Source organism: Calonectris borealis, chromosome 26, assembly GCF_964195595.1.
Source record: "Calonectris borealis chromosome 26, bCalBor7.hap1.2, whole genome shotgun sequence".
Classification (NCBI taxonomy): domain Eukaryota; kingdom Metazoa; phylum Chordata; class Aves; order Procellariiformes; family Procellariidae; genus Calonectris; species Calonectris borealis.
This window is the reverse complement of record NC_134337.1, coordinates 3,568,784-3,593,376: the sequence shown is the minus strand read 5'-3', so window position 1 is coordinate 3,593,376 and position 24,593 is coordinate 3,568,784. Positions and strand designations below refer to the sequence as shown.

General features: G+C 59.0%; 2 protein-coding genes across 4 annotated transcripts in view; both read right to left on the bottom strand.

Annotated features, from left to right (window-relative positions):
- Positions 1-668: 668 nt before the first annotated feature.
- On the bottom strand, positions 669-7,220 carry TULP1 (TUB like protein 1). Its single transcript, XM_075174420.1, has 9 exons — positions 7,166-7,220; positions 6,918-7,052; positions 6,659-6,750; positions 6,270-6,443; positions 5,743-5,855; positions 5,104-5,212; positions 4,798-4,896; positions 4,347-4,518; positions 669-3,506 (listed from the first exon to the last, which is right to left on the bottom strand). The coding sequence occupies exons 1-9, from the start codon at positions 7,218-7,220 to the stop codon at positions 3,373-3,375; spliced, it is 1,083 nt and encodes a 360-aa protein (XP_075030521.1). The 3' UTR covers positions 669-3,372.
- Positions 7,221-12,503: 5,283 nt separating this feature from the next.
- FKBP5 (FKBP prolyl isomerase 5) overlaps positions 12,504-24,593 on the bottom strand; it is a 26,944-nt gene continuing 14,854 nt past the window's right edge. For all 3 annotated transcript variants that reach the window (XM_075174419.1, XM_075174417.1, XM_075174418.1), the window contains exons 5-13: positions 24,400-24,544; positions 23,980-24,122; positions 23,014-23,128; positions 18,689-18,845; positions 18,076-18,166; positions 16,850-16,933; positions 16,121-16,306; positions 14,945-15,184; positions 12,504-13,810 (exon numbers count right to left, since the gene is read on the bottom strand). In XM_075174419.1, coding sequence (XP_075030520.1) covers positions 13,703-13,810; positions 14,945-15,184; positions 16,121-16,306; positions 16,850-16,933; positions 18,076-18,166; positions 18,689-18,845; positions 23,014-23,128; positions 23,980-24,122; positions 24,400-24,544 — 1,269 coding nt within the window. In that variant the 3' untranslated portion in view covers positions 12,504-13,702. The remainder of the gene's footprint in view (positions 13,811-14,944; positions 15,185-16,120; positions 16,307-16,849; positions 16,934-18,075; positions 18,167-18,688; positions 18,846-23,013; positions 23,129-23,979; positions 24,123-24,399; positions 24,545-24,593) is intronic.

The following is a 24,593-nucleotide window of genomic DNA, read 5'->3' as shown; positions in this document are numbered from 1 at the left end:
AATACACGGGGAGAGGAAGGGGACAGAAAAACACCCGGTCACCGTCACTTCTTTAATTAATTAATGTATCACCACTTCAAAGCACGGAGCGAGAGCCCCCGAGGCTGAGGCGATGCTCTCCGCTGGGCAGGGCACTCGCTGGGAACCAAACAGCTCCGGCCCTTCCATCGCCGGGCGAGGAGTTGCCCCGCGCTGGCCTCCCCTCCCGAACCTGCCGGGATGCAGCCAGCCCTCTCCCTCCGCGGGCTGCCCGGCTGATGGGGCATTTGCTTTTTGGAGCCCCATGGAAATACCCCGCAGCCCCCCCTAAAGTGGAGGGGCTGAGCCTGAGCTCAGGGCTGGGTGCACGGAGCCCCCCGAGCCCCGGGGGGCTGGGGCAGAGGGAGAAGGGAGATGTCGGAGAAGAGCCCCCCGCTTCCATCCTCCTGCTCAGCTCTGGACCAGCATCTTTCCACTCACGGGCGCGGGATGGGGATGCCGGCAACCACCGCCTGCGAGAGCCGCCGGCACCACAGTGACGTTGGTCCTAGCGAGGATGCGGCGCTGAGCATCACGGTGGGACCTTATTTTTTTTCCTCCCCTTTGCCTTATAACTATCTTTGCAAAATAAAACGCATTTCCCAGGAGGTTCCCTTGAGGAGCTGCCGACAGTCGCCTCCGGCTGCTGGCCGAGCTCGTGCCCCGGCACGAGCGCTTCGTGGGGTTAAATCCATCCCTGCACCACCAGCCCGACACCAGCCCCCTAAAACGAAGCTTCAGAAGCTTCAGTGTCTCATGCTGCGGGGAAAACATCATCCCTAGGGATTGAGAAAACTCTTTCTCCAAGGAATACAGACACTTTGGGCTCAAACGCCGTTGATAAGGCTCCTTCTTCTCTCTTTTTTTTTTTTTTTTTTTATCTTTTCTTGCAGCGAGCATTCCTTTCACACCCACGCACACCCCAGCATCCTCCGCCATTGGTCTGCCGGCGCATCCGTCACACTTTCCGTCGGCCAAAGTAGATACACATTTCAACTGCTTCCATTCCTCATCTCCTCTGGTGTTAACAGCCAGCGCAAACAAAGGGCCCGAACATCCATCGCCCTATTAAATTGTTTTCATTTGTTTCTTGTGCCGCAGTTGGTTTGGGTTAGAGGGTTTGTGTAAGTGATTTGGGGTGGGCGGCTGATGCGGTAACTGTGTTCTGGGCCGGGGTGGCATCGCGTTGCTCACCCATGGCAGATTTTTTGCTCCGTTTGAGCTGCAGGCTGGGAATCCTGAGGGGGTTTGCAAGCACCAACGGGCAACACAGAGATGTTTTGGGTGCAGGGAGGGAGAAACTCCCCGGGGAGCTGCTGGAATAATGCTGGCTCGTGCTCCAGCAAGAGCTTGGGGAGCCCAAACCGCTCTCTCTCACCCTGCTTTGGCTTTTCTGCTTCCACCGAAGGAAATGGGGACAAGTGTGAGCTCAACCGTTAGCCGAGCTTTTCCCGATTTCAAACAGATGGTGGGTTCCTGGCTGGATTTGGGCAGAAAGCTCTTGCTTTCCCCACATTTGCTGGCCATACCTAGCCAGGGGACGCTGGCCCCGAACCGCAGTGGCTGGTTCTCCTTTTAGCTCACAAGAAGGTCTCTGATCTCGCCGCGTGGGTAACGGACGATGTCCCACGCCGGCCCGTTGTCCCCGAGCTGTCCACCTCCGTCCGCCCCCGCCACGAGCATCTGCCGATGAATCACGGAGCCCGGATTCGTGCAGCTGGTGGGAAAATCTCGGCTCTGTCTGCAAAGATGTTTGCCCACAGTCCGGCTGCAGCTCGTGGTCCCACGGTCACTGTCACCTGTCCCCAGCCCCACGCAGGGACGAGTTCGGGCTGTGGTGGCATTGTGACACTGCCCAGCAAGGACGAGCATTCCCCTTGCACAATCGCATCTCTCTCATCCGTCTCCTGCTCCTCGGCCTTTCCCCCGGCTACCTCTCGCAGCATTAACTTGGGGGGCTCAGATCACCCCCAGAATGGAGGAAAGACCTGTATGTGTCCCAGGAAGGGGACCCCAAATTGTATCAGCCCCCCCGGGGTCAGTGCGTGATCTGAGCAGGTGAGAGAAGCATTATCGGGGAGTCGAGGACGGTGTTTCGGGGCACCTTGGCATGTCCCGGTGTTTCTCACCACTGAATTAATCAGATTTGGGACTGTCCGTCCTCACCCCACAAAGGCGGGTTTGTGCTGGGAATGGGGGCACAGGTTGCCCTGCTCCCCCCGAGCTGCCCCTCTCCAGCACCTCCCCTTCCCAATGACTCCCCGCAGCCCCCCGTGGCACCCCACAGGTCTGTGCCATGGGGTGGCACCTCCCGTCCGCCACCTCCCTGCGAGCAGGGAGCACCAGCGGGGCTGGTCCCGGCAGCGGGGACCCCCAGGGTGCGCGGGGCTCCATGGGACCACCACCCCGGTGGGGTCCGGAGGGATGCCGCAGAGCACCGGGGCGGTGAGCGGCGGGGGCACGGGGGCTCGGCGGGGCCCATCCGGGCGCTGAGCGTGACTCAGCACCACACCACACCTCGTGAGTCACCCCGGTGCTTCCTGGTGCACCCAGAGTTTTCCCTTCCAGGTCCCTCCTGGTGGCACCGACCCAGCCTGGCCCCGTGCCGGTGATGCCGGCTCTGCCTCACGTGGCTGCCGGCCCTCCTCCGCCGGCACCGTCTTCCCTCGGCACGTGCCCGCGCGCCGCCGGTGCTCTGGGTGCCGGGCTGCTCCTCAGGGACCCAAATCCCCGAAGGCTTCCAGGCAGCGGGGTTAGACCCAGCGGGTGGAGAGCCCGGGACGTGCAGAGACACCGCGGGCACCGCACGGCCGCTCGCACCAGGGCAAAACGGGGCAAAACAGGGGTTTGGTGCCCGGTGGGCATCGAGCCGGGCAGGGGGTCCCTCACCGGGAACTGGGGCAGAGCACCCTCATAGGGGGATGAGGAAACACAAATCCAGAGAGCACCAACCCCCCCCCTCACTGTGAGATTGAGCTACAAAATACAAACCAGAATCTAAAAAAAAAAAAAAAATAAAAGGGGGATGAGTTTCCAGGATCCGAGTCCAAGAAACGTCTCAAAGGGATGAGATTGGGATCGCAGTCAGCCTCATCTGCTAAATATACCCCGGGCCTGACTCTGCCATCTGCCCCAGACCAGCGATCTGTCCCCAGTTTGCTCGGAGAGGGTGGCCGCGGCCGGATGAGCGTCCCACGGCGCTCTGCGGGCACCGCGCACCGCGAGCGGCTGTAACCGCCAGCATTTGCCGGGCAGAAGGTGGAAACCGAGGGAACGGAGCAGGATGGGGACGCAGGAGCAGCCTCCGGACACCGACACGCGGCCCGGGCGGCCCCGGCAGCCCCGGCGCGGGTGCTACTCGCAGGCCAGCTTCCCGTCGAAGCTGGAGAGGGCGATGGCGAAGGCCTGGACGGCGCAGAGCGGGTAGTTGTAGTCCATGGTGAAGGCATCGTCCGCCACGCGCCCGAACTGCATCACGATGTAGTCGGCTGCGGGAGAAAGGGGATGGCTCCGGTCGGCACGGAGGGGGCGAGCGGCTGGGATGTCACCTGCGCACCCATCCCGTCCTTCTCCCGCGCAGCAGCAGCCCAAAGAAGCACCCCCCCCCCCCGCCTTTCCACCGAGCTCTGCCCGCAGCTCGTGCACCGGCTGCACCGTACCGCAACGCATGTTACCAAAAAGCATCATTTCCCCATTGCGCGGGTCCAGCACGGGACCACGGCACCCTTCGGTCCTCCCAGCACCCCCTCGTCAGGAGCCGCAGCCCCACAAGGGACAGGGACCCCACTCACCCCCCCGTGGGACTGCTGCTACCGGAGGGCGGGTGACAGGAAATCTGTAAAAATAACCGGGGGCCCCCGAGAGGTTTTTTCTGTCCCGTAACCCAACACCCCGGAGGCCGAGGGCTTCTGACTGTGCCGGACAGGTGACAAACGGCCGCGTCCGGCCGCTCGCACGGGGACAGAGCCGCTGCCACCCCCGAGGGACCGTCCCCAAGGCGCGATGCACCCTGGGGTGAGCCCGCCAGCAACGTGGGGTGCTTGCCGGGGGTGATGCTCTGGGTTGAGTGGGTGGTTGTAGTGTGATGGGGGGGGTGCTCAGCACCCCACAGGATTTGTCCTTGCTCTAATCTGCCTGGCAACAGGTGACCCGCGCGCTCCCTCTGCCGGCACCCGGTGCCGCACAGCCTGGCCGCCTTCACCCCAGCTCCGGCAAAGGCAAGCAGGACCCCAAAGCAGAAAAAAACTAAACCTCAGCAAAAAGAGGGGTGCTGCCAAGGGCAGTGCTCCCCCACCATCACCCCTCGTCCCCTCCACTCCCCGGCTTACTGTCGCTGCCGTGCACGATCTGGAAGTTTTTGACGGAAGCGTGGGTGACCCGGCCGTGGAAATTGAGGACGTAGGATTGGGTCTCGTCGTTCCACACTGGCGCTTTGTTGTGCAGCTCGATCACGTTGTCCATGTTTTTGTTCTGCCATCGCATCAGGAGGCCGTCGTTATCCTGGGGAGGGCGAGAGGGGGGACAGCAGGGTTGGGGTGACCCTACCCGGAGCCCTGCCAACCCCCATGCTGTGCCCAGGGGGATGCTCTGTACAGTACCCAGCTGGGAGATGGCATCCAGAAAAAAACCACAGACACCGCATCTCCCACCTCCTAGGGAGGTGCCTTGAATTTAGGGACACCTGAAAGCCTTTCCCTGCCCCAAAATGGGTAAAATCCAAAGCGAACCCCACCAAATCTAGTCCCCAAGGAGTTTCTCCCAGTCTGGCCACTGACTTACGTTTCGGGGCCGGATGGGCACCCTCTCGTTGTCGGCGTTCATCCCAGGAATGATGACCGTCATCTTCCGGGGGCCTTTGAACCCTAAAACGTTGGTCTCCTGCAAAAGAAACCCCGTCCCTAAAATCAACGACTGCCGCGGGCTGCAGCCTCTTGCCGGCGGCTGAACGAGGGCTCAGGGACGGATCCAGCCCATCCTGCATCTCTGCACCCCCCCGGGGCAGGAGCCCAGCGAAAGGGTGCAGGTCGGGACCCCCTCGCCGCCTGCCCGGGAGGTGCCGGGGGGGTTCCCCCCGCCGCTGCTTACGTAGATCACGGCCGAGAGCTCCTGCCGCACGTTGGACCAGTCGGCGTTGGCCCTGTCGGGGTTCGCGCCGTTGTCGAACACCGTGAACTTCGTACCCATCAGGTTGGATCTGCAGCCGAGGACGGGAGATAGCCGCGACCGGTGCCACCGCGTCCCCTCTGACCCCCCCATACCCCCCCCACTCCAGGCACAGCCCCAGCTTTGCTCCAGCTGTAAAACCCACGTGCAGCCCCCGGCCAACACTGTCCTTCCCACCCTTTAGCCGTTTGCTTGGGTTCAGGGCACCCCTAAATCGCGGTGTTATAGGGTGCTGCCGCTGTGGGGACCCCCCAGCATCGCTGCGCGGCTGCCGGCGGTGCAGCGGGCTGGGACTTGCCGGGCTCGCCGGGCGCCGTTTCTAGCCGTGACCTGTCTGCCGGGAGGAACCAGACGAGCCTGTTTTCCCTTCCTGGCCCCCCGACACTCCTCAGGTCGGACCCGGCAGCGGGGAGCACCGAATTTAGCCTCCTGCTTGACCCAGCCATCGCTCGGGGCAGCCGGCAACCCATGGAGCGGGGTGCTGCAGGAATGGGGTGCTGCAGGAATGGGGTGCTGCAGGAATGGGGTGCCACCGAAACACGGTGCTACCTCCGCTCCTACCTCAGCTTCCCGATGAAGTTTTCTCCCCCCCGCGACAGGTCGGTGGGGTCGATGGAGATGAGGTAGTTGGAGGTTTTGCTCTTCTTGCGCTTCCTCCCGGCGAGCAGGAACACCTGGGAGGGCGGCGGGACCGCGTGGGGACGGGGCATTGTCATCGCCATCGCCGCCACCGTCCCCGCTTGCCACCTCGCCAAGCCCTTTGCGCAAGGTTTGGCCCAACAGGTCACTGCCGCGACCTTCCTCAAGTCATGGAGTGAAGATGATCCCCAAAATATCAACTGAGCCGTGGGGCGAGAGGGTCTGAGCCCGGCCTCCATTAGCGTGGCTCTCCAGCCGCCGTTTGCTCGTTATCCCTGGTACCATCGACGCAGGGCATTTCCCAGGAGGAATTGCAGGGGAGGGGAGCAGCCCCATCCAGGACCCACCCCCGCAGTGGGATGCAGAGGGGAATCCCCCCAAAACCCCGAGGGTGCCCCCGGAGATGGGTGCAGAGCCCCAGGGGTCCCCTTACCCCCACCCTGGCTCACCTTCTTGTCGTTATCCAAGTGGAGGTAATAGGTGGGGTAAAGCCCCCGGTCCATCCCCTTCTTGTCCCGCGTCACCCGGCACTTGATGGTCACCCCCTGCGGCGCCGGCCGCAGCACGAACTCCTCCAGGTTGTCCACCTCGATGATGGGTGATGGGGGCCTCTCCTCCTTCGGCTGCAACGCGAGAGGGGGTGCTGACCCCAAAACCAAAAAGCTCCCCTCCTTTCCCAGCTAATCGCTCCTTGCTCCCCATTCCCCCCCCCGGGGCTGTGGCTCTGCAGCCGGTGCTGCAGCGGGTCTCCCCAAGGGATGCTCCAGCCCCCCAACCCGTCCTGGGGGGAAGAGCTGCTGCCCCCCACCCCGAGGGGACCCCCGAGGCTTTTTTGTACCTTCTTTGATTTCTTTCCTTTCCCCTTCTTGTTGGAGTTTTTCTGTGGGGTCTCCGGGGTCTCCTCCTCGCTCTCGGCTGCTTTGGGAGGACCTGCAGGCAGGAACAGGCAGGGGCACAGGGGGGTGAAGAGCCTGACTCCGCCGAGCCCCAAAACCGAGCTCAGCTTAGACCCATGCCAACACCATCGATCATAACCCCCCTCTCCACAGCCAGGTTCACCCACACCCCCGCGAGCCCCTGCGGCACCCGGCTCTCACCTTTCTTTTTGCTTTTCTTCTCCTTGGGGGGGTCCCCACCGGTCTGGAAGAGGGACGCCGGGTTTTTCTTCTTCTCCGACCTGATGGGTTTGGTGCTGGAGTCGGAATCGTCCTCCTCATCGCTGCCGGTGGCGGCTGGGGGGGGACACACGGGGGACACTGTCACACAGCACCGGGTGCTGTCAGCTCGGGGTGGTGCCGTGGGGCAGTGGGACTGGCTGCCACCCCCACCCCTGCTCGCCCCGAACCTTTCTTCTTGCTTTTCTTCTCCTTCTTCTCCCCGTTCACCTGGAACATGGACATCGGCTCCTTCTTGGTGCTTTTGGCAGATTTGGCTTTGCCGTCGGGGTCACTCTTGTCTCCTGGCAGGATGGAGGAGCTGATGAGCAGCCGGATGGGGGGATGGGGACCGGGCGGTGATGGGGGTCAGGGAGGTAGCAGGGTGGGGGCAGCGGGAAGGGGTGGGCCAGGGGGAGATTGCACGGGGACGGGGCGATTGCCCCACAGCCCCCTGAGCCTCCCGCGACAGCAATGGGAACGGGACGCAGGCGGTCCCCTCATCCCAGCAACGACGGATGCCAGTGGCAATGGCACTGGGTACAAGCCATCCCCGTCCCTGGGCATGCACCCTTCGGCTTCAGCTTCTTCTCCCGGCTCTCGCTCGAGGGCGGCTCTTTGGGCACCTTTTTCTTGAGCTTTTTTGGTGGGTCTTTATTCTCTACCTCCTCTTCCTCCTCCTCATCCTCCGAGTCCTCGGCCGGCTCTGCCCAGAGGTGACACCACGGCATCAGCAACACGATGGCCTCTGGCATCGGGGACCCGCAGCCTCGCGGTTTGCGAACATGGAACCTCCCTCGGCAGCGCCGGCCGGTGTGAGCACCCACCCCACCACGGCCAGGGTGCTGGGGCCATGGGTGCCCGGCCCAGCCACGGTGGCCAGCGTCGCGCTGGACGTGTCCAGTGCCGGACACAGCGTGCGTAGTCACACCGCCATCTCGCGGCTGCAGCCCCGGGGTGCGGAGTGGGGGGGACGAGCCCCATCTTTTTACCCACCCCATTTTTTTTGCTCCGGAACGATGTCTGGGGAGCTGGTGGCACCGGCCTGCCACCGACTGCCGCATCCCCAGGGACCGTGTGTGCCCCCCCCTTGATCCCGACTCCCCAGCCAACGCCACGCATGCAGCTCCCCCACCACATCCCCTTTTCTCCTGGGTTTTGGCCAAAAAGCCCCCCAGGGACATGCAAAGCCCCTACAGACACCAGGAGCATCAATGGCACCGGCGGGACATGGTGCATGGGGACATGAGGTGCCACAAGTGGGTGCCTGCAGAGGGGTGGGTGCTGCCCCCCCACCTTGCTGCTTCTTGGGGCCCTTGGCCACGCGGGAGCGGGGGGCCGGGCTCTCCTTCTTCTTCCGAGGCTCCCTGGTGAATTTGGAGTAGGGGTCCTTCTCGCTCTCTTCCTCCCCCTTTTCCTCCTTCTTCTTCCTCAGCTTCTTCACCCCTGCGCATTTCAAGAGATGCCCATGACGGAGAGCACCACTGGTGCAGGATGGGGCCGTTGGGGGGACCAGCACGTCCCATGTCCCCCCATTTCCATGGGAGCTGGGGGGGGTGTCTGTGCTTACCCTGTGCAGGGGCACGGGGCTCCTCCGCAGCCCCCGCCTCGCCTGGTTTCTTCACCCGCAGCCGCCGGGGCTTGGCCTCGGGCTCCATCGCAGGCTCCTGCCGCTTCTTCTTCAGCTTCTGCCCCCGCGGATGGTGCTGTGGAGACGGTGCCGGCCTTCAATCCCTTTTCCCTTTGCAAGGCAACCCCTGCTCACACGGCACCGGCTCCCTTTCCGAAATACAGCCAGGCTTTTCTCCGGCCCCGCGTGGGAGCAGGGACCCGCTCCGGAGAGACGGGGCCACGCTTGCACCTTCAAACCAGCCATTACCAAAGGGAGCGACTTACCATGGGGCAGCCCCCGGGGAAGGCGGAGGGAGGAAAAGAGAAAGGGCTGTTAGCGGACAGACAGGAGAGCGTCAGCGCCGGGACAGACGGCCACGTGCCAGCCCCAGGGACGAGGGACATGATGCTGGCGCTGCCCCGACACCACGCCGTGGTGGGAGGGACCCCGGCCGGGAGCCACCCCGGGCACCTGCCCATCTCCTGGTGGGCATCCCGGGGGACCTGAGCTGGGACAGGGGACACGGGGACGGGCAGGCAGCCCGGCTCCGCGCTTCCATCTCCTTTTGCCTATGCAAAAGGCTCCCGTCGAAGGCAAGGGGCCATGCCGGGATGGAGGTCAGCGGGAGCGGGGAAGCAAGGGGATTAGGCACAGCACCTAATCCTGGTTAGGGGCTATAAATAACCCTGATTTACCAAATACGGAGCGTGTGGGGCAGCACTCGGCTCCGGACAGGAGATATTTGGGGAGTGGGTGTCAGCTCGCGGCCCTCAGAAAGTGATTTAAACAAATCCAACTGCAGCAGGGCACCCACCACCCAACAAAGCACCTTCCCCCTCGCAGGGGTTTCGTCCCTCCCGGGTGCCCCAGCGCGGTGGGTGAAGGTGTTTTGCAAGAGGGGGGGGATCCGGCTGGATCCCAGTGCGATTCCAGTGCTGTGGATTTGCGGGGGGGTCCCACGGCAGAGCTGGGAACCGGCTGGTTTCTTCCATGTCATCAGCTCACACCGAAAAGCTCCTTCGCATCCTTTAATCCCTTAAGCAGCTTGGGGGGGAGGACGGCCACTCGCTTCATTACTTAACGAAGCCCTTCGAGGAGGGGCTGCTGATTAAAGCGGGTGGTCAATGAAAAGTGCTGCGGAGGCTGGGCGGCACCCGAGGGCTGTGCCGAAACGCAGTGGGGGGGGGCTGGCCTTTGGGGCCACGGCCGGGGGAAAGTGAGTCACGGCTGACGGCTTAACTAAGAAGCTTAATTAAAGCATTAATTAGGAACTGAGAGCCCACCTCATGGGGTGCTTCGAAGGGATGGAGAGGGGGTTTGGAAGGATGCATAAAGGAGCAGGGGGGCTGTGGGATTTCCTCTACCCACCTGCTCTGGAGGGGGGGTCCCCAAAAGCTCATGTCCCCCCCAGGGCTGCAGCACCCCGACAGAGCAGCCCATCCAGCCCCAGTTTGGTCTGGGTGTGGGGCTGGGGTTTAGGGGTCTCCAGTGTCCCCCGTAGCAGGGGACGGTGGCATCGGGGACGGGGTGGGGGGGGAAGGATTTTTTTTCTCACCTGCTTGGGCTTGTGCTGCTGGGGGCTGCCCGGCTCCTCGCTGGGGCTGTGGGGCACAGAGAGCAAAGGGGTGAGGGCTTTCCCGGGGGGGCCGAGACCCTTCGGCCGAGCACCACCCCAATTTTTGGGGGGGTTGGGGAAAGGTCAGCCTTTCGTTTGGCTCCAGAAGCAGCTCCCCCCATCTCGACCGGGTCGAGCTCGGCCGACAGCATCCTTCCTAGCAGGGAGCACAGGATGGGCCAAGGGTGACAGCAATGAGGTTAATTTGGGGACCCCCCCCCGTCTAACGCACGCTTTTCCCCTCTGTAAGCCAATGAGCATCACCGCACCGACCCCCGGAGCAAAAAAACCTGATAAAACAACTCATTAAATTGCATTTAAACTCAAAAGAAGAGCAAAAGGCCCTGGAGGAGATGAGAACCCAGTGGGGAAGCCCAGCACATCGCCCACCCCGCGGGTCGCATCCTGCCCACCGGCACTCACCTGTCGGCAGCCCAGACCTCGCGCAGGATCTCCGTCTGCAGCGGCATGGCTCCCAACCCGGCGTCCAGCGGGATGGCTCCCTCCGCCCTGCCCCGACCTCCTTCCCTCCTCCCCGGCGCCGGCCGCTGACCCCCCCGGCACTGCAGCCCCTACCAGCCCGCAGCCGGATCCATGGGCTCAGCCGCGGCGGCAACGGTCCGAGCGGCCTCGCAGCATCGGCTCAGCTGCCTCCGTGAGCCTCCACGGCGGTCGGAGGATGAGGAGGAGGAGGAGGAGGAGGAGGAGGAAGAGCAGGTGAAGGAGATGATTAACTTTTTATTTCTCCTGAAACTCGGTAATAGGATTTCAGGGGCTGCCGGCCAGGCCCGCCGGGAGAGCAGCTGGCAGGGCGGTAATCCCAGGAAAAGGGGGCCCTGCGGGAGCGCAGGGGGGCACAGGGGGTCAATCGGACCCCGGGAGCCTTTTGGGGGTGCAGGGCTCCCCCCACGCTGGGTGGGATCCCCGGCACGGCGGGGCCGCTCGCTCCAGCCTGGCGTGGGCAGAGGGATGCTGCCTGCCCTCGTTTAGGGTTACCCTCCCTGGATGCACCTTTTTCCACCCAAAAATGTCACCTCGGTGAGAGAAAAGCAAGATTTGGGCTGAAATCCTATTACCGTGCAGGGGAAGGCAGCGATGCTAAGGGCTTCCCTACGGACCACCGCCCTGCTCCGACCCCCGTCCCACGTCCCCAGGTCCCTTTGGGTGACAGTTTTCACACCCTGCACATCGCCGCTCCCGCCTCGCCTCGCTGTTAACAGCACTTCAATATTTAGCTGTTAATATTCCCCTCCCAAGGCCCCGCGGATGCTCTCCGCTTCAAAAGCCGGACAAGCCAAGTGTCCCCAATGTCCCCACTGGACCCTTGGCCCACCACAGACACCCCAAAATCCCTCGCCACCCCATTTCCCACCCCATGTCCAGTGCCACTAGATGGCATTTGAACACCGCACACCCGGGACCCACCAGCACCGCAAAGGTTTCCACGCCTTCGGTACAAAATCCTCCCCGTTTCCCTTTAATCTCTAAACGGCAGCTCATCACCTGCCCCAGTTTAATTTCTCTTCCAAGAGGAGGAGAAAAGCACCAAGCCAAAATAAGCCAAAAATCTGCTTAAAAATCAGGGAAAAGCCCAGAAGCTGCAAAGCGAGTTGGTTTTTTCCTGTTGAGGGTTGTTTCCTATGGAAAATGTGGCTTGGGCTGCCCCCAAATAACTTTTTTGCCCTGCGTGCAAGAAAAAAAAAGCCAATTCTTTGCAGAGCCCCTGGGTCTCGCAGCACCCTCCCCAGGCAGCACCCGCCGGGATGCTTTGCTGGCTACGAGAGACCCAAGGGATGGTGTAAAACCGGAGACCTGGATGAGCAGCCGGAGCAGCCGGACAGCATCCCCGGTGCTCCGCACGCCGGCTGCGCGTCCCCTGCTCCCCCGGGCTCGCTGCAGCAGCAGGGCAAAGCATCGCCCAGCAAGACCCTTGGCCAAGGGGCACAAACGCCTCCTCCACCCATCAAGGTGCCCCTGGGGAACCCCCTCCCAAAGGTGCATGCTGGCAAAAATAAATAAAAAAAAAAGCATCAGGATAAACACCCCCCCCAGGTTGGAAAAAACAGCCAAGACCCCCAAGCAGCATCCCCCAGGCAGGCACCGCCGAAGCAGGGTGTGCTGGCCCTTCCCCGGCTCCCCAGGGAACGATGGTGCTGATAAACAGGGGCAGCATGGGTCCTTGGGGACTCCGATAATTCCTTAACGAACCCCTCGCTGGAGCCTGGGCACCTCCACCCAGGGGAGAGCACACCCGTCCCCCCCCACCGCCACCCCCTTTGAGCAGGATCCAGAGAAAAAGCACTTTTTTTTTTTTTTTTTTTCCTTTCAGTTGTTTATTTTCAAGCTCCAGAAGGGGTATTACAAAGAACAGACAGGAAAAATAACAACCGGAAAGCTGTTCTCACACGGTAGTGACGACATCCCTATAGGATGGAGGGGGACGATGGCCGAGGTGGCAGCAGCACCGATGCGGGGACACGATGCGCCCTGCGCACGCCGGGGTCCCCCCTCGCCACGGCAGCTGTAAACCCGCGGTACCGGTTCAGACCCAGCCACTTATTTTCTAAACCACATTATCTCAACCTGCTCTTTTTTGTTTTCGCCCCCCGTAGGGACCCCAAAGCAGCAATAAAACTCCCATTTAAAGACGGGAGCCGAGGGATAGGGTGCAGGCTGCGGACTGAGCGCCCGCGAGCAGCGGAGCTGGACAGGAGGCTTTTGCTCTCCAAGGAAATAGAAACCAGCTTCTTCAGAAGATAAAATCCTCCCCCCGAAACAGGGCTTTAAAGGCGAATTACGTCCCTGCACCGAGGGGCTGCAGCGGAGGTAATGCGGGTCCTCACCCTCACACCCGGCTCCGCATCCCAGCCCCTTCGGCCACAAGGCAAGAAGCCACCAGGAGAGAAAACCAATTTTCCCCCCCAACCCAGCGAGCACCCATGGGTGAGCGAGCCGCTGGGTGCTCCGGGGCGCTGGGTCCCCGTGCCGGCAGTGCTCCCCTCCGCGCTGGGGGGCTGGCGGAGGCACCGGGTGCTGGTGCCGGTGCGGTGCAGCGCGGTTGCGTGCCGGATACAACCGGAGGCAGCCCTGCAGTGTACAAGGAGCATCTCCCACATCCCAGCTCGGAGGACCCGGGATGCTGCGCCAAGAGGAAGCCAAGGGAGCCGGGACAAGCTGTCTACGGAAACCTCCCAAGAGCCAAGAGTTTCAATTTTTCTTTATTTTTTTTTTTCCCCCCTCTTTCTCTCCATTTCAAAGCTATTTGTTCCACGTGCGGTGGTCCCACGGCGTCCCGCCGCTCCCGCTCTGCCCCCGAGCGCACCCAGGGCGGTGGGATGGGGTTCGTTTTTCTTTGCGAGGCGCTTTTTGCTTCCACGATCACACAAACTGTAACAAGCTTTACAAGAAAACACTGGCGAGTCCCGAGGTCTGGCAGCAACCTTTTTCTGCGCGGGCCGAGGGCAGGAGGCTCTCCCTTCTCCTCCTCCTCCTCCTCCTCCATCATACGTGTCCTTCAGCCTCTTCATCTTCAGCACCGGGAGTTTTCGGTCTCTTTTCACAAGCTGCTTTCTCCACTGCTTTTTCGAGCCCGGTTTTGCTAGCTGCTTCCTGCAAAACAGCAAATAAAGCAAATAAAAGGAGTGAGGTGCAGGTGATAGCGATGCTGGGGACGGGCACAGGCAGCCCAGCCCGGCACCATTCCCCCCTTGGCTCCCCCCTGCCTATCGACCACCGCGGCTCACGCCGGAGGCTCCCGTTTTCTCGGCTCAGCGGCCGGCGGAGGTTAAACCTCACGGGCTCAGCGAGCTTTTGGGCAAGGTACGGGATCCCCTGGGAATGATGTGACCCACCTCGACGGGAGCAGGGCACTGCGAGCCTGGACGGATGGCTGACGGGGCACAGAGGGACAAGGAGATAAGGCACCAGCGTCGGAGTGGAGATACGGGACCGAGCTATAGGTGCAGCCCATACAGCCGGCCACGGGTGCAGGAGGGGAGCGCTAAGGCACGGGAAAGCCTCACGCCCGCTCCAGCAGTGACTCTCCCCATCGCAGCCGGCTGCACGAGCCGACGCACCACGGTGCCAGCAGCCGGCCGCGCCGGCTCCGCTCCCCGCCCCGAGCCGGTTACCCCGGCACGCTGCTCCCCCGGGGCTGCGCCGGCCACTTATTCCACAGCTTCAACCTCCAGGCACCGGTTCAGAAGAGATTATACTAAAAATGACCCGCGCAGACGGTTTGCAAAGCCGTGTCCTCTCTCGTTACAGTACACCGGGTTTTGTTGGGAGGAATTTTGGATGAGAGCCTGCTAGGAGACAGGGATCTCTCCGTACGAGCAGAGGAGCAGCTATCGCCTTACCAGGTTGAGGAAATCCATACTATCATGTCTCAAAATACCCTTGGCCTTGCCAGAGATGGGATGACATTTCATTTTACCGGCGACCCGCAGGTCATCACCAGTCACTAGCTGGGAACAGCAAAATTAAGGACAAATGCCAACCCTGTTATCAGCCCTCGGGAGCTCGCACCGCAAATACTTTTACTGATGACTGAGCATCTGACGGCCGTCTCTGCGGAAGAGAGACCAAGAAATAAACCACTTCTTCCCATTGCAGCAGGCTCTATCCTTCCATCCTCAACCTGATCTACCATTTAATTGGTTTTGACCCATCTCTTCTCACCACAAACCTGCCGAGCATCCTTCAGTGCAGCCTGTTACATGGCCAAAAATGGGCAACACGCACCTTTGCGTCCCTCTCCGCAAACTTTGTGAACATGTTGGCGTAGATCCTCCGGTCCCGCTCGTTGTGCTCCTTCGTTTTCTTCTGGCAGACGGAGATCTGGGATTTCGCTGCTTTGTTTTGTGGATTCACTTCCAGCACTTTTTGAAAGTCACATTTTGCCAGCTCAAACTCGTTCATCAATAACCTGGCTTCTCCCCTCCGGTACAAGCCCTTCTCGTTGTCCTGGTCCAGTCCTAGCGCCTGGAAACACACAGGTCCCTCTTAGCAACTTGGGGATCCCCCAAAGACCCCCTTAGGGTCGAAGCCTCATTAAATCTGCTGAAATTAGGACAAGGTGGCTTCAAGTCTCCAGAGCACTTGTATCTTGCTCAACAAAAATTAACTCGTCTCCACCAGCAGTTGGCAGGTCATTAATGTAGTTTAGTTATTTCTCTTTGCTTAAAATCCCCCTGAAAGTGGCAGATTTGGTGGGAGACAAACCCACAGACAAAAAATCAGGCGTAAATGCTTAAACCTGAGCACAGAGAGCTCGGAGGCAAGGGAGCTGATGGATTAAACATGGTTTTGTCTCCCTGCTTTAGCAATGACGTTATTTTCCTTTAGTAAAAGCCACATAACGCATCTCAGAGATGATTTACCTTTTAGATTAAAACAATTAGCTTCACTATCTTTCCCATATGCAAGATGCTTAAATTTAAGCCTTTTATAAAAGAATTAATAGTTTCCTGACAAAGACAAAGTTGCAGCTCTTTTAGGGACTGGCAAAGCCCCATCCCACCCTTCAATGGACTCGGAGATCCGCTGCAGCTCCGGCAGAGACTGCCTCTGTCGAACCCAGATCAGCACCCAACGCCCAGACCCAGCCCGGGCAGACCCAAACAGCAGCCTAAGGCTGTCGGTCCACGCAGCATCCATTCACATGGATCTGGTTTTGGAAGAAAAGCTGTTGTAAGCTCAAGCCCAGGTGGATTTTGAACTCCAAAAAGCACTTTTGCTCCTGCAATCTCCGAGCACGCAGCATCCGCGCAGACCCCGAGGTGCAGAAGGGATGCCACCATCCCACCGCCGCTCGAAAATTGCTTCTTATACGAAAAGAAATGCAAAAAGCCCCCAAACCCCCAGTGAAAACGTGCAAGAGGAGAGGATGCTCCAACCCCTGGGCTCGTGCACCTCTACCTTATCGCAGCACTCGACGGCTTTGGCGTACTCTCGCAGCTTCAGGTAGCACATGGCCAGGTTGAGGAAGGCAGCCAGGAGGAAGGAGTCGGAGGCTTTCGACTCTTTCTCAGACAAACCGTACTCCATTTCCAGCCAGGACACGATCTTCCCATACTGAATCACCGCCTGCAGGTATTTGCCTTCCTGGGATGGAGCAAAGAAGAAGAGGCTAGAGGAACCCGCGCCGACAACGCTCGGTCTGCTCCCGAAACATCCTGCAAACAGGTTAGGAGTTTAACGCAGCGTGTTAAATTAAATAAACGAATTAAGGAGGATGCTGAACGCCGACAACCACACCGGGGCTTGGCGGGAGCTGCCCCCGTGAAAAGCCAAGTCGGAGCTTGCGTTCCTCCTCCGGGCAGAGCAGAGGAGCATTGGGATGCTCCAGCCCGGGAAGGGGAACTTGCAAAGCCCCTCGGCATTAGCCCTGGCCACATCCACCCCTGGGAAGAGTCCGATCCGCCGTCCCGCTCCGCAGGGAGCACCCGTGGGCAAGGCAATGCCCGGAAAGGAGGGGGTACCTCAGGGAGTGAGAAAAAAGGCAGAGGAAGGGCAGGACTCGCCTTCCCCAGCGCTGTTTGGGGAGGACATGGCTTCTCCCACACTCACGACTGCCAACTCGTGTATCCGACAGACACCCCCAATTTATTTCCAGCTCCTTGCTCCGCCACCCCCAAGTTTACAAACCTTGAAGTACATCGTGCCCTTCTCCTTGACGACGGCAGCCTGCTCCAGCTTCTCTTTGGTGTCCATCTCCCACGACTCCTTGGCCTGCAAATAAATGCTCGGAGCAATCCCAGCGGAGCACGGCACCGCGCCGGCAGGACCGCGGGGCTCTCTAGGATTGCTCGTTAACGAGCGGGGCTCGTCAGGGCAGTGCTACAGAAGGCGGATCTGGCGGCTTTTTTAATTTGAGGGGTTGGGGACGAGGAGACACCCAGAGCACACGTGGGGGTGCGGACCTGGAGCCCTTTACAGGTTTGGGGCTTCCCCCTGAGCCAGGTCCACCGCAACCCCACGGGAGGGAAAACCCTGAGGAAAAATAAACCCCAAAAAGGGAAGAGGAGGGTGGGGAGAGACATCCCCCAGCAGAGAGGGGATGCGGTGGCTGCTCCCGCTCTGGGTGATGGGGTGGGGAGGGGACCCAGCCGGGGGATGCGGCACAGCAGCACCTGCCCCATCCCACGGGCATCTCCTGCGTCCCATCCCCAGCCTCCCCACGGACACAGCTGGCTCGGCGAGCCAGCCGAGCAACTTGGAGCCAGCTGGCCGGACACACCAACTTTTTTTTAATCTGTGCAGCCCACAGGGGAAAAAAAAAAAAAAGGGAAAAAGAAAAGGGGGGGACAAAAAAAGAAAAGGGGGGGACAAAAAAAGAAAAGGGGGGGACAAAAAAAGAAAAGGGGGGGACAAAAAAAGAAAAGGGAAAAAAATAAAAGGGAAAAAAATAAAAGGGAAAAAAATAAAAGGGAAAAAAATAAAAGGGAAAAAAATAAAAGGGAAAAAAATAAAAGGGAAAAAAATAAAAGGGAAAAAAATAAAAGGGAAAAAAATAAAAGGGAAAAAAATAAAAGGGAAAAAAATAAAAGGGAAAAAAATAAAAGGGAAAAAGGGAAAAAAATAAAAGGAAAGGAAAAAAAAAACAAAAGGAAAAGGAAAAAAAAAAAAAAGAAAAAAAAAAGAAAGTACAAAAGGCACAAGGCTAGGAACAAATAAGAGAACCAGCCTTGGAGCCCAGCCAGCAAAATAAAACAAACCAACAGAGAAGAACAACTGCAGAACACCGAGATCCCTGGTGACGTATCCCCTTCGCAGGGGCCGGGCTGCAGCCGCGCCAGGGACAAAGGGTGGACGCTGCAAAGGGACCGGCGTTCCCGTAACCTGGGGAGGGACCAGCCCGCTCCTACCCTCACCTTTTCAAAGCTTTTCAGCGTAACCTCGTACACCAGCTCCGCGTTCGCCTGGATGCCGTATTTCGGCTTCCCCGCCTCGCCGAAGCCGTACCTGGAAGGGCAGAAAGGAGCTGTCGGAGGGGGGAAATCTTCGTTTCGGCAGCGTTTGGCCATAAGCACAGACCCAGGTCACTAATTCTGGTCTCACAGCCAGCTCCGTGCCTGCAGCTTTCTCGTGTTTTGGGGCCAGGGTGATGTTATTCTCCACGAGCAAAGATGTCTGAGAATGTACAATGCATTATATATTGGGAATCATCCTCTCCGGATGCATCAAATCCATCTTTTTATAGGGGTTTCTCTCCAGCGTAAGGACCCAGCCCTGGCGATTTCCAGGGAGACATTTTCCTTTCAGCCGCAGGACTCGGATAAACCCCTCTGCCCTGATTTTTGAAAGCATCTCGAGATTCCTGCCTACGTGCCACCGGTCACTCTTGCCATCCCTGCTGGCATTGCAATCCCGAGGCTCTCCTGGAGAGTCCCTATTTTCGGGATCGCCGCCTTCCACGAGTGCTAAAATGACCTCGGATGCTGGAAGCTTAAAACTAGACGGCATCCCTGCGGGGATGCTCCTTACCGTGGCCCGAGGTAGAGGATGCAGTGCTCTCCCCTCTGCATCTTCTCCAGGGCTTTGTCGATGCCGATGGGAATGTCGTGGTCCTCCCCTTCGCCCACGACGAACTTCACGTCTTTGCAGTCGAACCTGGTGCCGCCGCAGAATCCCTCCAGGTGAACTGCAGGGGGGAGAGAGGGGACAGGGCAGGATCGCACCCAGAGCCACCCAAACCAAGGCAAGGTGGGCTCCAAAGAAAGCATCTTATAAAGAAAAACACTTCATCCAAAATCCAGCAAAGCCTCCAGCCCGGGAAGGCGGAAGGCACGGAGCTGGGAGCAGCCCCTGGTGAGCAGGGAGGGATGGGGAAGGCTTGGAAACATCACTGAAAAGCAAGACAGGCATATCGCGTCTAACCAAGGACCAGACAACAGATAAACATCATGACTAATATGTTCCTCTTGTACTCAACTGCACGAGTCAAGTCTTACTGGAACTGGATATTGCTCCTGGCACGCCGCCACGCCGAGTTTATCACGGCGATTAACAAATCTTCTATACAGAGCTATACCGCCTTGCCTTCTACCTCCAACACAAGGCTATGTTCTCCTGCCCCTAAGAACTCAGAAGTACAAGACAAACACTTTTTTTTTTTTTTTTTAAAAATATTCAACCAATAACCGCGCTGTTCCAGCCCCAGACGCTGGCAGAAGCGCGGCCGGAGCGGACAGGGGGTACCTGGCACATTCGCCACCTGGTACCGCTGGCTGGGTTTCCACAGCAAGATTCTTCTTTATTTATTTGATCCTGAAGATGTTCCGGGCTTTGGGGGCAGTTTTAGGTTCTTTGCCCTCTGCTCACAGGCTACAAGGCACACATGTGCGGGCAGGTTTAAAGTAAAAGCAATTTCCTAAGGAACTCCTACGTATTGTTAAAAAAAAGCCAAAACAAACAAAAAAAGGCTTTTTAAGAGGAAAAATTCACGTTATCACAACTCTGCTTAAAGACATTGCAGCCTGGAAGGACACGAGCTTTACCTTTGCTCGCTGCAGAAGGGAGAGAGCAGGATGCGACCTGAGGTACCGCGGGGCACCGAGCACCCCCGGCCCCGGCGGCACCGAGCACCCCCCGCCCCGGCGGCACCGAGCACCCCCCCGCCCCGGCGGCAGCAGGCAAACACAAGGACAAACCGAAGCGTACGGCAGAGCCGCAGCCTGGGCTGAAGGAAACCTGCCCGTCCGCCCCACAGACATTTCCCTGCCCTGGGACCTATGGAAAATCCCTGGGATGAGACGCACGGACCGAGCAGGACCGCAGGCAGCGCCCCGTTCCCAGGGCAGGTCCCCACAGCGGGGACGGGACCCCAAGCTCTGCCTCGTCACCCCCCTCCTGCCACCGAAGCCACGCTGGGACTCAAGTGCGGGTAGAGCGGAGGATGCTCATGCGCTCGCCAGCGCCCCGGGACGCATCCTGCATCCATCGCTGGTGTGCAGCGACCACGAGGCTCAGGCTGGCCTGCGCTCACCCAGCTCGGGACAAGGACAAAAGGCAAATCCAGCTCCTCCGGGGCCAACCTCTGCTTTTGCACTACCCAAAACCAAGCTGGCTATTTTCCTAGGCACAGAAAAGCAGAAAATTCAGCTTAAATTACAGGTAACCCAGCAACCCCGCAGCCCCGTGCCATCTCCCCGCACGTTCCCAGCGAGTTCGGATCCAGAATCCCTGACCCCAAAAGCAGCACGACAGCTCGCCCAGGTCCCCCGTCCCCAGCGGGATGCGGCAGCGACGGGAAGATCCCGCTTTAAAAGAGGACGCGCGGGAGGATGCCGCGATCCTTCCCTTTGAGGATAGTTTCGCTCTATTTTAATTGCGCATAAAAGACACCGGGCAAAGAGGGGGGGGAAAAAATCTCCGCTCAGGTTTCCAGGAGCAGGTCAGCTGGCTGCAGAAGCTCTTGGATTACAGGGGGCGGGGGGAGGAAAAAAACCAACAAACCACCGAAGGAACATCACTCTGGTTGCAGCCCTGACTTATTGTTCTCTCGGTGCCTGCAGCGATTTTGTTTTTGAAGAGCTGAGAACAGAGTGTACCGAGTGCGGCTGGCACACGAACTTGATGTGCTGACAGCAATTTGTACTCAGATTAAAAACGGAGAAGGAGGAGGAGGAGGGGGGGGAAAGGTTGTAACAAAAGCTGGAATGCCAGATTTCGACTATAGCCCGGGTTTTAGGGACCGGAACTGCGAATTAGGCTCTGTAAAACTTAAAACCTATAAAAACGCTTTCAAAACTCCAGGCTGGAGATGCTCGCTCCTGCAAGCACGGTATCTTCCAGCCTAATTCCAGCGGCGATGCACCTCCCAAATATGTGGCTGAGATAAACCATCGCTGCTCCCCTGGGTCACAGCCTTGCCCCGGGGCGGGCTGCCGTGCCGTCCCCAGGGCCACCGTGCCGTCCCCAGGGCCCATCATAAATAGCACTGCATTTGTTAAAAAAAAAAAAAAAAAGAAAAAAAGCCTATTTGCACCCAAAATGCTCCCTGCAAGGCTGCCTGGTGCTGCTTCTCCTCATCCTTTCTCACAAGGATATATTTAAGGGTCCACGGCCCCTGCATGCATAGGGATGCATAGGTCCAAATGAATTCAGCGCTGCAGGAGCTGCGGATGGAGCGGCTGGCACGGCAGGCGGGCTGCCGGCGGGATCAGCACCATGTTCCCGATCTCTGCCCTGCACAAGCAACACCGGTTACGCAAGATTGCCTCGGAGGGCATTAATCTCCATTATTCTGACCAGGCGTGTGCTCACACCCGCAGTGTTTGCTCCGACGGACGCTTTCGTTTGAAATCGGTAAAGCAGCAGCAGGCGGCTTTGGGGCATCAGGCGTCGGAGGAGCCTCGTTATTTGGCTCCTTATGTCCTTTCAGAGAGATGATTCCTGGCTGGTGCCCCCCCACCCCGGCCTCAGCCCCCTCCTGAGCCATTAAAGCATCGGCACGTTCAGGAAAACCTCGAGCTGCAAAAGGGAAGAACCACAGAGGGACCGGGGCTCTCCCCGTCCTCCGCGCTGGGCACGGCACTGTCTGTAACGCGCTCAGACCTAATCAAAATAGAGAGGAATGCTGGATCTGCCATGATTTCAATTATATTTAGTCTTTTAGTTTAATCTTTGAGGTAGCGGAGCCGGCTTGAAGCTCGGCTCCTGGCTGGTCCCCAGCTAGGATGCTCACCGCGGGAGAGGCAGACAGTCGAATCTAAGTCAAAACCTCATTTTTTCTTAAAAGAAAGCCTCGTTAGAAGAACCAGCCGTTTAAGGCGGCGAGCTTTATGAGCTGTCACAGCTCAGATCCAATTTCTCCTTCGCTAAAGGGAGTTAATCTTTGTGTACAGGAGCTCTGAAAGAGAGAAAAGAAAGTAAATGCCTCCCGTACGGAGCGAGTCTGTGTCTGTGGCCAAGTTCTTGGGAAGGGGAAAAAAAAAAGAGCCTGGCTTCCCCCATCCAGCCCCGCAAAACGTCTGCTCCAGAAATGTGATCAGAACAGGCAGAGCCCGACGGGACCGAGCTCCTCATCCTCCCATGTCAGCTGAGACCACCCCGGCCTCAGCAAACCCTCTGTATTAATTTCCTTCCCCCCATCATCATCGTCAGCCCTCTGGCTGCAGGGAAAAGGAAAGAAAAGGCTCAGTTTTGCAAGAGATGTGATAAAACCCACCAAAACGATGATCAGTGTCGGAACAAGGAGGTCAAAGAAGCTGTCGAGCGCCTGCGTCGGTGCCCAAAACACTTAGCAAGGGATGCGCCATCAAGGGAGGACGTCCCTGCTACCGACGCTTTTGAGGCAAGGCAGAGCCGGGGTTTTGGCAGCCGGCGCATCCCGGAGCGGCTCGGACACCGCGATGGATGCAAAAGGGACGGAGGAGTCGGCAGAGCCCCGAAACCCCGCGGGGTTTTGCTCCCTCCATCCTCCCCCCCGGGTCGCAGGGATGCGTTTGCCAAGGCGACTAAGAAAACAGCGCAGGTTATATTCGAGTGGTCGCTCCCTCATCGCCTGGCTGCTCCCGCGGCTTGAGGTTTTCCAGTCAATCCTCCCGGCCAGCAGCTCTGGCAGAGCCGCCGCCGGGGCCGTGCCAAGGAGAGCTCGGAGCAGCATCCCCGGGGCGGGCAGCGAACCGCTGCTCTCCCAGCCCCTCTCCATCCCGTCCGGCCTCCGGAGGGATGCAACTGCATCCCACCCTGATGCACGGCCACCTCCAACCTATGGAGCGCCCGCAGGTCCTTGCTAGGGAGAAGAAAGCGGGGCTGCAGGCTCACCCCTCCAGACCCCCCCCCGCCACAGAGGGACTGGCACTCACTTTCCACCGTAGCACCTTCGTTAGGGTTGGAGTAACCTTCTCCCTTCCTCTTGATCCTCCGGATTATCCCTCCATCCTCAAACAAATCCTCGCCTTTGAAGTCAAGCAGCTCAACCTAAAAAAAAAAAAAAAAAAAAAAAGGAATAAAAATAATAAAGAAAAGGTGGGCAGAGCTCAGGGAGGGAGGAAGGAGAGGAGAAAAACAACAGAAAAGCCACAAAGCAGCAGTTCATCCTCTGGCTGGAGAGCCAAGCCAGCTAATTCTCCATTCAGCTGACGAGCAGAAGTCGCCCATAAAAGCCAGCTCCAAGCCACAGCATAATACACCCGATTTATTAGGAATTGGGACACGTCCAGTACCTGAAGCGTAACACAAAGTAACAGTAAAAATAAGTTTATTAAGCCTGTAAGGGTGCAACGCAGCCGGTGCTGGAAGCTGCTGCTCAGGACCAGCGTGGGCAGGAGTTTCCCCTTCATTCTCCGACGGGATCGGCTCCGACCCACGGCTTAGTCCCCACTCAACTTGGAAAGACTAAACCTTAATTTAGGACAGACCCATTCCCCCCGCCCCACCGAACGCACCGTACCAAAACCTCGCCTTTCCTACCACCCCGCGGCACTGATCGGTTTTTAGCACCCAGCGTTTCCCAGCCGCTTTTCTCCTTCCCACGTCCATTTTTCAAGCAGGAATCTGCCTGCTCCCCCCGCCCCGGCACCGGGGCTCTCCCCAGCCGGAGTTTCAGTCCCAGCCTCCCAGCTCAGACACACATTTCTGAGAAAACCCTGGCAGCGGTTCCTGGAGCAGAGGGACACGTTTCAGGAATCCAAGCTGGGTTTTTTTTTTTGTTGGGTTTGGGGTTTTTTGGGTTGGTTTTTTTTTTTTTTATTATTATTATTTTATTTCTGAGCTGGCTGGCAAAGCAGAAAGGGAGCGAGCGAGCTCATCCACCCACCGGCATTACTTGCCTCGAAAAAGAGGGTGGCATTGGAGGGGATTTTGGGGGCACTGCCCGCAGAGCCGTACGCGTACTCGGGTTTGCAGAGCAAGTAGCAGATCTCCCCCTTCTTCATGGTAGCCACCCCGATGTCCCAGGCCTTGATTACCTGACCTAGGAGAGAGGCAGATGTCAGGCAGGAGGGAGCAACCGGCAGAAAAAACCCAGCTTGGGTGCTGCGAGGATGGCACTCCAAAAAAAACCCAAACAAACACCCTCAGAAGTCACTTAAGGCCAGGCTGACACCGTCCATCTGTCCTGCAACAGGGTCCCACCCCTCTCCGGGATCATCCCACCCCTCTCCGGGATCATCCCACCCCCCCGCTCCGGGATCATCCCACCCCCCCGCTCCGGGATCATCCCCACGGACGGACCCCCTGGACCAGCTCACCCTTGCCCAGGCTGAAGACGAAGGGCTCGTTCCGATCGCGGCTGGAGTCAAATTTTTTCCCGTTGGCCAGTTTGCCTTTGTAGTGGACGTAAACCTTGTCCCCGATCATGGGGGACTCGTCTTCGCTCCCGGGTCGTTTAATGATCTGAGAGAGAGAAACCACCCGTGAGAAGGGAGCCATGGGACAGCTAAGG

Coding starts and splice junctions, on each gene's coding strand:
- TULP1 (XM_075174420.1), bottom strand. CDS start 7,220: ATGTCCATGTTCCAGGTGAACGGGGAGAAGAAGGAGAAGAAAAGCAAG. Junction 5,213..5,742: donor AACTTCATCGGGAAGCTGAG/GTAGGAGCGGAG, acceptor CCTCGGCTGCAG/ATCCAACCTGATGGGTACGA. Junction 4,519..4,797: donor TGCCCATCCGGCCCCGAAAC/GTAAGTCAGTGG, acceptor CGCCCTCCCCAG/GATAACGACGGCCTCCTGAT.